Raw genomic sequence first — 14,314 nt, 5'->3', positions numbered from 1 at the left:
AGACCACGAGCACATAGCCCCCAGCCCTCCTGGAGCCTAAGGATTGATCATGTGAACCCCTGTGATACCGCCCTGGTACCACCACCAACCAGAGAACTGTGCACGAGCTGATCACATACCCCGGGACTCCCCTCTCTCACCTGGCCTTTAAAAATGATTTGCTGAAAACCACTGAGGAGTTCGGGTGTTTTTTTTTTTTTTACTGTGGACCATTTTTGAAGTCTTTATTGAGTTTGTTACAATACCGCTTCTGCTTTATGTTTTGGTTTTTTTGGCCCTGAGGCATGTGGGATCTTAGCTCCCCGACCAGGGATCAAACCTGCACCCCCTGCACTGGAAGGCTAAGTCTTAACCACTGAACCGCCAGGGAAGTCTGAAGGAGTTCAGGTGTTTTGAGCACTAGCTGGCCCGGACTCCTTGCTTGGCGCCCGCAATAAACGCTGCCCTTTCTGTCACCACAACCTGGGGTCAGTAGGTCGGCTTCACTGTGCGTGGGCGAACAGATCCAAGTTTGGTTCAGTAACACCGTGACAGAGCCGACTGAGAGCCATGGCACCTCGTGGGGGGGGCTTGGGCACAGCTCGGAGCTGTGTTGTAACAAGGCAGTGCCTTTCCACCTTTGTTCCAGAAGGTTCTTCTCCGTGTCTCACTTAAGTTTCTTATACTGCTGCCACCATTTTCCACAATTCTGGGGAGTTACTGACTCAGAGAAAATAGCCCCCGAGTCTGACACCAAGTGAAGGCCAGAAAAAGAATGAACCCAGGAGATCTAGCTCCCAGGAGCGTTTAGGCCGATGCCTCCTTCCAGGACAGAGTTGACGGCATCTTTTCTGTTAAAGACGTCACCTCCCGTGGGGCAGGCCCCAGCCCAAGAAAGGGAGACCCATGCATTCCAGGTGGCATTCCAGGTGGGCAGGTGCAACCCGGGACCCTCTTACCTGCATATCCCTCCTGGCGATGAAGCCCTTGCCCTCGGCATCACAGGTCTGGAAGAACTCCTGTGCCTTCCTCAGCATGGTCAGCTGTGCCAGTGCCAGCTCCTGGGTCCCCTCACACGGCAGGTCGTCCAGGGAGCCCAGGAAGTCCCCGCTCCCCTGGTGCCCCCAGCCAGGCCCCCGGGGTCTGGAGACCACTCTCCTGTCGCGGGTGGCCATCCAGATCTGTCAATTTCTTCGAGTCTTTTCAGAACCTGAAGGTGGAAGACGAGAGAGAGGAGTGGGCGTGGTAGGGATGCAGGAAGGCTGGAAAAGGATGAGAGGGGATGGGAGGGAAGCAGAGGACCGCTCACCAGTGCCTGTTTCTCTCTTCATCAGCACAAGCTCGGAACAAGGGGAAGTGTGCCCTGATCATTAACAGATCAGCCAGCCCATCAAAGAGAGCAGAGAAGAAGGGGGAAAGAGAAACAGACATTTCCAGCTTGAAAGGAGGTGGCCAGAGAATTTCTCCCGATTTAAATCAACGGCAAGAGCACAGATGCTGATAGATCAGCTTCCATTCCTGGAGTGTTTACTTGGAGTCAGGCCCCACACCGTGGTCTCTATATACATTTACCCATTTCCTCGCCCTCTAATGGTGGGATTTCAGTCATGGTGACTGGCAGTGGAGGAAGGTCTTTGGGGTTGGGTTCCTCCTCTATAGCCCTCAAAATAGAGTGCATAGCAATCCACTACTACTGACCAGCTGTGTGAGCTTAAGAGAGCCCCAGAGCCACTCTGTGCCTGGGAATTAGTAAACCTGACCTCTCCGTTCTAGGTCTGACTTTCTCTGGCTCCCAGCTTCCCTGGCCCATGTCACAGGCGATGCATGGCATAAAAGAGGCAATCTCACAGTTCTAAAGAAGTCGGCTATGAGCACTAGAAGAGAGGCACCACCTCTTATTTGATTTTAACCCCAGGCATCAGCCCAAAGATGGTATAAAGTCAGTGCTCATTGATTCTCTGTTGAATGAAGGAAGATCGCTCTTTCGTAAATTCTTTGCAGGGATGCCTGAAAGCATTTTATTTCGGTCAGGAAGCTCTTTATATGGGATTTTCATCTCATAAAGAGCAAGTCCGGACTTCTGTTTCCAGAAAGATGGAATAACAGGGACTGGATTTACCCTCCCAGTTGAAATAACCCAAAATCCAGATGAGATGTATATATACATATATATATATATTTTTTTTTTTTTTTAAATGGTTTTCCAGACACTGGATATCAGGCAATGAAGGCTAGTGAACAGCAGGGCTGGGACGAGGGTGAGCGGAGGGAGGCCCCTAAAGTATCAGATTAAGAGGTGCCGAGTCTCAGGTCCTAACCCTGTACTCCCACTCTTGAGAGTGTCTTCTTAAGGTGCAAGAAGAGGATTTCACTCTCGAAGCTGTGTATCTGAGAGTGACCAGCTTTTTAAATTTTGCTCCCAAAGGGCCCACACTTGCCTCCCTCTAGTCTAAGCCTTGTTCCTGAGAGATGGGAAACAAATGAAATATGCCCCATTATTGCCTAAAGAGTTTTCAGTTCATGGCACAGGAAGGGGAAACCCAGGTGGCGCCTGACAGACACCCTAAATAGAGGAAACCCAACTATATGCTGCCTAAAAGAAATGTTCTTTAACATAAAGACACAAATAGGGGACTTCCCTGGTGGCGCAGTGGTTAGGAATCCGCTTGCCTATGCAGGGGATACGGGTTCGAGCCCTGGTCTGGGAAGATCCCACATGCCACAGAGCAGCTAAGCCCGTGCACCACAACTATTGAGCCTGCACTCTAGAGCCCACGAGCCACAACTACTGAAGCCCGTGCACCTAGAGCCCGTGCTCTGCAACAAGAGAAGCCACCACAATGAGAAGCCCGCGCACCGCAACAAAGAGCAGCCCCCGCTCGCTGCAACTAGAGAAAGCCCACGCGCAGCAACAAAGACCCAACGCAGCCAAAAGTAAATAAATAAATAAATAAATTTATATTAAAAAAAAAAAGACACAAATAGGTTAAAAGTAAGAGACTGAAAAAATATATAGCATGTTAACACTAGTCAAGGGAAAGCTGCATATTAATATCAGGCAAAGTGGATTCTATAGAACAAAGAATATTAATGGAGATAAAGTCATTTCATAATGATAAAGAGGGCAATTCATCAATAGGATAAAACAATCTAAACACATATGCACCTAACAACAGGTGCAGAAAGCAAATGCATAAAACAAAAACTGACAGAACTTCAAGGAGAACTAGACAAATCCACAATCACATTCAGATTTCATTATCCCTCTATCAATAATTAATAAAACAAGAAGACAGAAATCAGTAAGGATACAGAAGACTTGAACAAAACTGTCAACTATTTTGACCTACTTGACATTTATAGAACAATCCACCCAACAAAACCTGAACACACTTTCAAGTGCACATGGAACATTTACCAAGACAGTCCATATTCCGGTCCACAAAACAAGTTTCAATAAATTTAAAAGAATTCAGTCATGCAAAGTATGTACTCTGACCACAATGGAATTATGTTAGAACCAATAACAGAAAAACCTCTGGAAAATCTCCAAATGTGAAACTATGTAACATACCTCTAGAAACCCATGGCTCAAAGGAGAAATGAAAATGGAATTTAAGAATAATTTGCACTAAATGAAAATAGAAGTACAATATTTCAAATTTTGTAGGATATTGCTAAAGCAGTACTCAGGAAAAAATTTATAGCCCTAAACACATATATTAGAAAGGAAGAAAGGTCTCAGGCCAATGGCCTCATCTTCTACCTCTAGAAACTAGAAAAAGAAGAGTAAATTAAACCCAAAGTGAGGAGAAGAAAGAATAACAATCAGAACAGAAATCAATGAACTAGAAAACCATAGAGAAAAACAATGGAGAAAATCAACAAAACTAAAAGCTAGGCCTTTAAGAAGATCAATAAAGAGAGAAGATACATATTATAGTAAAAGGAATTTAAGATGACATCATTACAAATTCTACAGACATTAAAAGGATAATAAGGGAATATTATGAACTACTTTACGTCAATAAATTTGACAATTTAGATGAGATGGACAAATTCCTTGAAATATCACACTAAATATCAAAGCTCACTCAAGAAGAAATAGATAGCCCAAACAACACTATTTTAAAACACCTATTTTAAAAATTTTTAAAGAAAATCAACAACTCGGTTGTTTTTTTTAATTAATTAATTAATTTATTTTTGGCTGTGTTGGGTCTTCGTTTCTGTGCGAGGGCTTTCTCTAGTTGCGGCAAGTGGGGTCCACTCTTCATCGTGGTGCGCGGGCCTCTCACCGTCGCGGCCTCTCTTGTTGCGGAGCACAGGCTCCAGACGCGCAGGCTCAGTAATTGTGGCTCACGGGCCCAGTTGCTCCGTGGCATGTGGGATCTTCCCAGACCAGGGCTCGAACCCGTCTCCCCCTGCATTGACAGGCAGATTCTCAACCACTGCGCCACCAGGGAAGCCCAACTCGGTTGTTTTTAAATGGACAAACATTTGAACAGGTGCTTCACCAAATAAGATATGTGGATATCAAATAACCACATGAAAATGTTCATCATTATTAGTCATAAGGGAAATGAAACTTAAAACCAAAATGAAATGCCAATACACACTTGTTAGAATGTCTGAAATGAAAAAGATTGACCAAGTCTCGGCAAGGATGTGGGGTGACAGGATGGAACACTTATGTGTCGCTGGTGGGAATGTACACAAACGTACAATCCCTTCGGAAAACACTTTGTAGTCTCCTAGAAAAGTCAAACAAACTTCTACCATCTGATCCAGTCATGACACTCCTCAGTATTACCTACCCAAGAGAATAAAAGTCCATACAAAGACTTGTCCATGAAGCTTCACAGAAGCTTTATTTGTAGTAGCCAAAAACAGCCCAAATGTTCATCAGCAGGTGAACTGGTAAGGTTGTGGTATAAACACACGAAGGGATGCTACTCAGCTTTGAAAGGAAGGGACTGTTGATCCAAGCCACAAACTGTATGAATCTCAAAATAATCATGTGAGTGAAAGAAGCTGGACAAAAAGAGTGCATCCTATTTGATTCTACTTACATAAAATTATAAAAAATGAAGACTCACCTATAGTGACAGGAAAGAGATAAGGGAGGGTGGGGGAGGGTGAAAAGGAGGGATGACAAATGGGCAAGAGCAAACTTCTGGGGGTGTGGATATGTTCGAAATCTTAATTGTGGTGATGGTTTCATGGAGATATACATATACATACAGACAGACACACATACGCAAATGTACATACATGTAGATACAAATATGTATCAAAACATCAAATTATACATTTTAAATATGTGTGGTTTATTGCATGTCAATAGTTGACTAGATCTATTTTTTTAAAAAAAGAATAGGTCAGCCAGACCCTTCTCATATTCCCCGGGACTTGCAAATCTAGGCCTGCCTACTGTGTTTATTCCCAGGATCCTGTTTCTTCCTCTTATCTTCAACTCTGGCAAGCCGGAAATGGCTGAAAATTAAGTAATTTCCCTGTGAAAATGCTCAGTCCCTGAGTGTAGGGAGCTAAATGAACTTGGAAAGTAAGGGAGCAGGGCAGAGTCCCTCCTGCAGACAATTTCCCTTTATGAGTTCGCCTCCTTTCTCCTCTGGCTTTGACCTGCAATCTTCCCACAGCATCTGTGGGGTTTCCGAGTGGAAGGGAAGACAAAACAACAGAAGTGCTTCTACTTTCATTTCAAAATAAAATGGAAGCCCTGTGATGGGCTCGGCTGCCTCACACTTGGATGAAGCCCTGTGATGCCCTGGGCCCCGGCTGGACACAGCTTTCTGTCTCCAAGATTTTTTAGGCCACCAGAAAGTACACTCATAAAAGGGAAAATGGTGCGATGCGTTCCAGAGGCAAAGGGCGAAGGCCATCACCATCACAAAGGGAAAAAAGAGCCCACTTTTATCTGCCCGTCTCTATCAGAGCCGGCAGACTGCCATTCTCCCTCCAGAATGCTTCCATGAAAGCCTTTATACACAGATGGAAATTATCCAGCCCTCAAATATTTCCAGGAACATTTCCCAGACTTCCAAAGTAATTCACAGCTTAGTAACTGCTGTAATCAGAATGTTCACGGACCAAGCCTAAATCCCTTCTGAAGGCCCTAAGCTCCCTTCCCCCTCACCCTGGGCTCCACGGAGCTGGAGAATGGCTGATACCTTGAGGCACACCACACCCGAGGCCGACTTGAAAGTCACCCTGATCCCCCTTGAATCTCTCCTGCAGCAGACAGTTAGGAAATCAAGAGCCCCAAAGCATCTTCAGGATCCATTCAAATCCCATTAATCACCCAGGCTCCAATGGAGGAATATTCTATATGTGGCAGTACCCCACGTGTCCACCACTAATTCCGCGTTGGCCGTGTCAAAGAGAGGCAGATGGGCCAGTCGTGTCAAGCTGTGAGGACACGGGAGGGCTGCTGAGCAAAGGATCTGAAAGGGAGCTGCACCAGGAAAGGACGTGAGATGCTCACAGGTCTTACCGGACCCCTGGGAGGGAGCAAGTTAAGGAAGAATCAGGGCCTCAGACAGGAGGTGTGTTAGTTTCCTAGGGCCGCTGCAACAGAGGACAAAAAACTGGGTGGCTTAAACAACAGAAACTTACTCTCTCACAGTTCTGAGGCTAGAAGTCCAAAATCCAGATGTCTCAGAGCAGGCGGTGCTCCCTGAGACTCCAGGTAGGATCCTTCTTTGCCTCTTCCCAGCGTCTGGAGGTGGCGGCCACCCTGGAGTCCTCGGCTTTCGGCTGCATCTCTCCTGTGAGCTCTGCCTTCTCCATCACGTGGCCTCTCCCCTCCCGTGTCTGCCCCCATCCTCTTCCTGTCTTATCACCAGTCGTATTGATTAAGGGCCCACTCAATGACTTCATCTCAACTTGACTAATTACATTCATAATCACCCTACTTCCAAATCAGGTCACATTCCGAGGTCCTGGGGGTTAAGGCTTCAACATACCTTTCAGGGACACAATTCAGCTTCTAACTGGTGGTGTCTTAGAAGACCCTGAGACAGGGATTTGGGTGAAAGTGGCTTGTTTGGAAGGGACACGGGAAACACTGTCCAGGGAGTGGGAAGGGAAGCAGCCTGTGAGAGGCACCTTCTCCAGCCAACAACGGGCGAGCAGCTGCTGGGGCTTGGGGCCTCCCAGGAACTCGAGGGTAGATCACAGGTCTCAAGGATCCAACCTCAGGGGTAAGGGTCAGGCTACTTGTATGTCAACCCCTCAGTCATGGGGAGACTGCCCCTGAGGGTGTTAACCCCCAGCGCTCCAGTGGGCCACGGGTGATGGCTTTGGAGAAAGCCCCCAGGCAAAGGGACAGAGGCCAGCAGCTGGAAGTGGCCACAGGACAAGGAAATGGTCAGTCCTCCCACTGTGATGAGGGCAGGCCACCAAAAGCATCTGGTACATAGGACGTGGGGGAAGGAGAGGCTCTGGGCCACCCACATGCCATCCACACAGGCCCTAACCCTCAATTGCCCCATCTGTAAAAAAGCAGGTGACAGTACCTACTTCCTGTGAGGACCGGGCAACGTAAAAACACGTAAAACACTTGGAAACGATGCCTGGCACACAATAAGTGGTTGGTAAGTGTGAGCTCTTACAATAATTTCTAGGGCATTTTCAGTATTATTCTTTTTAGTTCGAAATTCTGATAGTGAGATGACTCCTTGGGAGGTGATAAAATAATGAAAGACATATAAACTCATAATGATGCTAATTATATTTCGCAGTTTAAAAAGAACTTTCACTTTTATCATCCCATTTCCATAGTGATCCTGTGAAGCTGTCAGGACTGGCTGTCTTTTCCCTCTTTTAGTAATGAACATCTCAGTCTCCAAGAGGTTACGTGACACATCCAGAGACATCAAGAAGAGCTGGGACTCGAACTTACCACCCCTGAGAGTAAGTGAGAAGACCAGAGGCATACTGGGGCTGCGTTTGTTTTCTAGGACTCAATGAAGGGCAGTTTTCAGTTCGTCCTCCCTCCCTGTAAGAACACTCCACAGTCTGTGCCAACTCTCAGCTTTGTATGTGCCTTCAGGGCCCAGTTCTAAGTCCGCCTCCTCCGAGAAGTCTTCCCTGACTCCCTGGTCTGGACTGCTTTGGCCTCTGTCCCTCTGAGTACTTACTCTTTTTTCATGCTTTATGCATTAGAACACCCAGCTTGATCCAGTTGGCTAGATTTTCAAGTGCACATGATATGTCTTATTTCTTCTGCAAAAGCAGAAGCCCTATCAATAAATCTTAGTAAGTGTGAAATTGATATTTGATCATTTAAATGAACAAATTCCCAGCCTGGTACTTTGCATAGAACAGGTGCTCAGTAAGTGTGTGCTGGCTTCCTAACTGACCACTGAGAGTGAGGGCTGAGAAGGGAACGTATTGGTGGTACAAGGAAAAATATCTATCTGGTGTTTGTGCCAGTTCCTGGTGCAGAGCTCCTAAAACCCTCAGGATTTCCTGAATGAAAGCAGGGTCTTTTGTTATTTACAATGAGCCCCTTTTCAACTACACCTGAGTTCATGCTAAGGAGTGACTCTGGGTGGGTTTCAGGAATGGGGGCTGGTGGCCAGAGGAACCAACCATGTGATTAGAAGTGTCGACTGAAAAAAATGCATGGCCTAAAAGTTGAGAATTATGTTTTGTTTGAGGACACTCTTGAGGACCCTAGCACGGGAAGGCAGCCTCTCAGATCTCTCTGTTCCAAAGAGGCAAGGAAGGAGCCAGGATACATAGGAGTTTTTGCTGAAAAATAAAACTCGTAGTCGAAGATCAAAAGATGACTGCTAATCACAAAACCCGGACATCTCAAGTTAATGATTTTAGGACTTTTCTATGTATGGGAAGATGCAAGAGTCTGGGCTCATTGAAATTATTCCTTTCATACGCATCGTAAATATCTAGGGCCAGTATCTTGTTTTTCTCCATCCTGCATCACCCCAGGGTGCACGGCTGGGGGTGGCTGCAGTGGCCGACAGCTTGATGGTCTCAACATTGTTGTTTACTGAAATGGTGACATTTTTTTGTCCACAGTAGGTTGGAACTTTCAGCCCCACCGCCAACCTCCAGGAAGGAGAGAGAGGCCGGAGCTTGAGTTAATCACCCATGGCCAATGATTTAATCGATTCTGCCTACATTAGAAGGACCAAAGGACGGGGCTTGGGGAGCTTCCGGGTTGGTGAACCCGTGGAAGGTCTAGGGGGTGCTACACCCATGCCATACCCTACCTTCCCTGGCCTTGGGCATTTCTTCCTTCTGGCTGTTCCCCAGTTGTATCCTTCATAACAAATGGTAATAGTAAGTAAGGCACCTTCCTGAGCTCTGTGCGCTAGAGAGTTTTTGAACCTGAGGAGGGGTTGTGGGAAACTCAGAATTTACAGCTAGTCGGTCAGACTTATGGGGGTGTATGATGAGGCCCCCCAAGGTGGCTGTTCTCTTGCTCTCTGTACATCCCCTGCTCGACCAGTCCCTGCTGCACCCACACCTACTCACATGACTGACCTTCCCTCTTAATCATACAGCCTAATCAATAAATGCCTAGCACTTGCCCCTAGCCCCAGCTAGTGACCGTTCTCATCTTCAGATCAGAGCGTCTCCACTATGATAGTTGATCAAAGGGGTGTTGAGGGGTGTATCCCTCTGCTGGTTTTCCTGGTAACCAACTGATGGGCCAACCTATGTCAATCCCCTCTACAACTGGCAACCTCCCTCTTCCCCTGGGAGTGAACACCGCTGCCAGGTCCTGCCTGCCGTCTGCCGTGCATGGCGGGGTGTCACTCCAGGACCCTTTTGCTTCCGACATGTAAAATCCCCTGTTCAATAAACCACCGATGTCTCTGTCGCCGTCTCCAGGCTCTTTTTTCGGTTTTGAGGCTGGGCGAGTACAGGGCTTGCAGGTCTGCGGCGTGGAGCACAGGGTAACAACTTGGGACCTGCAGCTGGCATCTGAATGGGGACAGTCTTGTGGGACTAAGCCTTTACCCTGTGGGGTCTGTGTTAGTGTTAGAATTGAACTGGATCCTAGGACACACATTTGGTGTCAGAAGTGGTGTTAGAAAAAAAGACACCGCCATATTTAACAATCAGTCCCCCTGGGTGGGTGGGGAAGAACCCCGATTTGCAGCTTCTGCCTATTTCTATGGTGTCAATATTCCCACCGTGGCCACAGTCAAGCTACCGACCGTCAGCTCTCACCACGAAAGAAATTGTGACGCTAATGTTTCTGCCCAGGGCCTCCCGAGAGGGTGATCTCTGAATCCCCAGCACGGTCTGCACAGGTGAAGACACCTCTTTAAACTGTATTCCCCACCCTAGGCTTACAGCGCGGGGCCCATTTTAAATCCATCTGAGTACCTGGGAAAATGTGCTTTTCCCAAGCTTGAGGGTCTCACAGGTGGCCTGCCTGACATTCATGCCTGTGGCCCCCCGACACCCCACAGCCCTGGGAAGACCCTCTGGCGGGACCAGGACAGTGAGACAGATGAACAAAGATGCTGCTTCTTCCCCAACCACTGCTCAGGATAAAAATATTAAGCACAGGAGCCAGGCCAGTCTGGAAAGGAGTCTTTCCCTGTTCTGTATCAGATTGTTCTTTACTTCTTCAACAGTGCTGGGGGGCTTCGGACAGTCCCACCTCTTCTCTGATAGCCCTCTTACTGTGGTGGGTAAGAACATCAGGTCCAAGTCCAGAGCCCCCGAGCCCCTGGCTGTGCGGCCACAAACAGGTTACTCAACCTCTCTGAGCCCCGCTTTCCTCACCTGTACAACGAAGGCAAGGGTAGTACCTTATGAGTGTTAGCTACTGTTATTATTCTTATCATTATGGAACCCAAACTGGCCTCCTCCACCCCAGATACAATTCTAACAAAACAGACTCATAAACAAAAAAGCAACACAACGACAAAAAAACACTACCTGAAGAGATATGATCTACCTTTGATGGCCCAGCGGGAGGGGACCTCATGGTGTGATGTCACCCACCACAGGCCACCAGGAAGGCCACATGCCCCACCAGCCCATTTAAAGGGGCAGCTGTACAGAAGCACCTTTGAGAGGGCAACTCACCACTCTGCCTGCTGTGGCTTATTCAACCGCTATGTTCTGCCTCCTTTTTCCTTGAATTAGGTCCAATTTCCTTGTCTGGCCTCAAGGGAGACAGGGAACAGCTGTCTCTACCGCTATAAAATAAGTCTTCCAAGTCTGGACAACTAATATTCAGCAGCACCATTCACGCTTCTCTTGCTATATTATGAGATGCGTTAAAGGCCTTGATCATGATTTGGGGGTCTCCGCGACACGACTGCTGTTCACACTAATTCGTCTCATAATTAGTGGTTGTAAACCACTTTGAAGATAAAAGGTGTTTTACAAGAGCTAAGTCCTATTATGATTAGCTTTCCAATATTTCCTTGCAGATGAGTACATCAAAGCCAAACACAGGCTCAGAGTGAGATCTGGTGGTTAATCAGACGTATTTCAAGGCGGCTGGTATATATTAAAGGCACTGCTGCAAAATTTACCAACATTAAAAACGTGCCTGCTTTCTTCCCAACAGAACAAGCTCTTTCCCAAGACTGTCAGTGCTGATGTCTGACAGACGAGCGGAGACCAAGAGCTAATATATCCTCTGGGCCTGGAAGAGAATGATTCAATAACGGCACCTGGCTTTGTATAATGTCTTGATTATTGTCAACATGGTTCTGGGCCCCCTGTTCTCATTTTATTTTGTTTTCGCGATCATTCTATGATATGGGCAAGTAAAGTTAACACGATCCCTGTTTGACAGATGAGGAAGCTGCAAAGTGGTACAGCTGGACACAGTTACGGATGCAGTTACCAAGGCGACACTATGGATGCCCCACCCACTTCCCCTCCAATATTTGTGCACTACCCACCCCTCCACCGTCCCCGCCTTTGTTCTAAGCTCCCTGCGCCTGTGACTCTTAGAAGACACATCCTTGGGCTTCTGGAGTTGCTTTGTCTCATGGACAGAGCCAGAAGTGTCTGAAGTTTTCCAGTCCCCCCTAAATAGCCCTTAGCCAATACCTGCTGGTGCAGAAGCAGGGAAACCCATTCTTCCCTGCTTCAGTGGGGAAGACTCTGAGCTGGGATTTACACTTTTGTCAGGCCAGGCTGAACCTGGAACCCTGCCCCACATCACACTCTGGCTTTCTCCCCTCTCCTGTCCTGTGTTCCACTCCTTTACTAGGTCTTCCTGGAGCGCTTCCTTAATAAACCACTTGCCTGGTCAGCCCTCTCTCGGGGTCTGCTTCCAGGGAACCCAACCTAAGTCAGCTCTCTCGACTCAGCACGAATGATAATGTTTTACGTGTTTTCTATTAAATACGTGCTCCCAGTTCCCCTGAGTTCCAATCCTTCCCTGCCAAGTCTCCAAAGCAGATGGAACGTCATGATCAAAGGGGAAACAGGGGCTTTGAGAGTAGAGAGCTAAGAGCTAGGGGCATTAGGGTGGACACAGAACTAACTGTTTCCCACCTGTCCCATGGGAGGAGGGTCAGATGGGACACTGAATATGAAAGTGAACAGTGATGTTGTACACAAACGCAGACGTATCCTCACCATTGCTATGGGGAAGGGCGGAGAGCAGAGGAAGAAGGGCAGAGAGGCGGGCATGCTCCACGGGGAATCGACTCTCACGAGAAGTGAGTGCCTGGCACCAGCTCCTCGTGGAGAGGGGCCAGCAAAGGCTCCAGGCTCTTCTGCCCATGTGTAACTGCAGGGCAAAAAGATCTAGGAAAAGTGACAAGCTTCCTCTTCCAGAGGCCTCCTTTAAACAAACTTAAGTGATATCCACTTGTTTCACCAACTTCCCCAATGGGGAGGGACAGACCTCTGTCATCTAATATTTAAGCAACTTTGTCCTCATATCCCTGATGAACACAGATGCAAAAATTCTCAACAAAATACTAGCAAACCCAATTCAACAGCACCATTGAATGGATCGTGCACCATGATCAAGTGGGATTCATGCCTGGGTTATAAAGACGGTTGAACATATACAAGTCAATCAGTGTGATACACCACCTTAATAGAGCGAAAGATAAAAATTGTACAATCGACTTAAGAGATGCCAAAAAAGCATTTGACAAAATTCAACATCCATTCATGACAAAAACTCTCAACAAATTGGGTATGGAAGGAACATACCTCAGCATAAGGAAGGCCATATGTGACAAGCCCACAGTTAACATCATACTCAATGGTCAAAGGTTGAAAGAATTTCCTCTAAGATCAGGTACAAGACAAGGGTGCCCACTCTCACCACTCCTACTCAACATAGTACTAGAAGTCCTAGCCAGAGCAATCACGCAAGAAAAAGAAATAAAAGGCAGGCAAATCAGAAAGGAAGACATAAAATTGTCTGTGTGCTGATGGCATAATTTTATATATAGAAAATCCTAAAGACTTCACCAAAAACCAATAGATCTAATCAATAAATTCAGCAAAGTTGTAGGATTCAAAATCAACACACGAAACTCAGCGGCATTTCAATATACTGACAGTGAATTATCTGAAAAAGAAATAAACAATCTCAATTACAATAGCATCAAAAACAATAAACTACTTAGGAATAAATTCAACCAAGGAGGTGAAACATCTGTACACTGAAAACTATAAGACACTGATGAAAGATACGAAGAAGACACAAATAAATGGAAAGATAGCTCATGTTCATGGATCAGAAGAATTAGTATTGTTAAAACGTCCATGCTACCCGAAGCCATCTGCAGATTTAATGCAATCCGTATCAACGTTCCAATGACATTTACTTGCAGAAATTAAAAAAAAAAAATCGAAAAATTTGTTTGGAACCACAAAGACCCCTAATAGCCAAAGCAATCCTGAGGAATAAGAACAAAGCTGGAAGCATCACACTTCCTGACTTCAAACTATATTATAAAGTTATAGTAATCAAACAAGTATGGTATCAGCATAAAAAACAGACATATAGACCAATGGAACAGAACTGAGGGTCCAGAAATAAATCCACACATATACGGTCAACAAGGGAGACAAGAATACTCAATGGAGAAAAGACAGTCTTTTAAATAAATGGTGCTGGGAAATTAGATAGTCACATATTATTCAGCCATAAAAAAGAAGGAATTCCTGCCATTTGTGACAACATAAACCTTGAGGGCATTGTGCTTAGTGAAATAAGTCAGACAGAGAAAGAAATACTGTATGATCTCACTTATATGTGGAATCTTAAAAAAAATTAACTCGTGGATATAGAGAACAGATTGGTGGTTTGCCAACAGTGGGAGGTGGGGGGATGGGT

At 46.3% G+C, this 14,314-nt stretch overlaps 1 protein-coding gene across 5 annotated transcripts in view; it reads right to left on the bottom strand.

Moving 5' to 3' along the window:
• Positions 1-14,314, bottom strand: part of CRACR2A (calcium release activated channel regulator 2A) — a 113,585-nt gene that overhangs the window by 66,926 nt on the left and 32,345 nt on the right. For all 5 annotated transcript variants that reach the window (XM_007170218.2, XM_057556481.1, XM_057556484.1 and 2 more), the window contains one exon: positions 939-1,189. In XM_007170218.2, the coding sequence (XP_007170280.2) occupies positions 939-1,154 (216 nt within the window). In that variant the 5' untranslated portion in view covers positions 1,155-1,189. The remainder of the gene's footprint in view (positions 1-938; positions 1,190-14,314) is intronic.

Source organism: Balaenoptera acutorostrata, chromosome 11, assembly GCF_949987535.1.
Source record: "Balaenoptera acutorostrata chromosome 11, mBalAcu1.1, whole genome shotgun sequence".
NCBI lineage: Eukaryota > Metazoa > Chordata > Mammalia > Artiodactyla > Balaenopteridae > Balaenoptera > Balaenoptera acutorostrata.
This window is presented reverse-complemented; position numbering and strand designations above follow the sequence as displayed.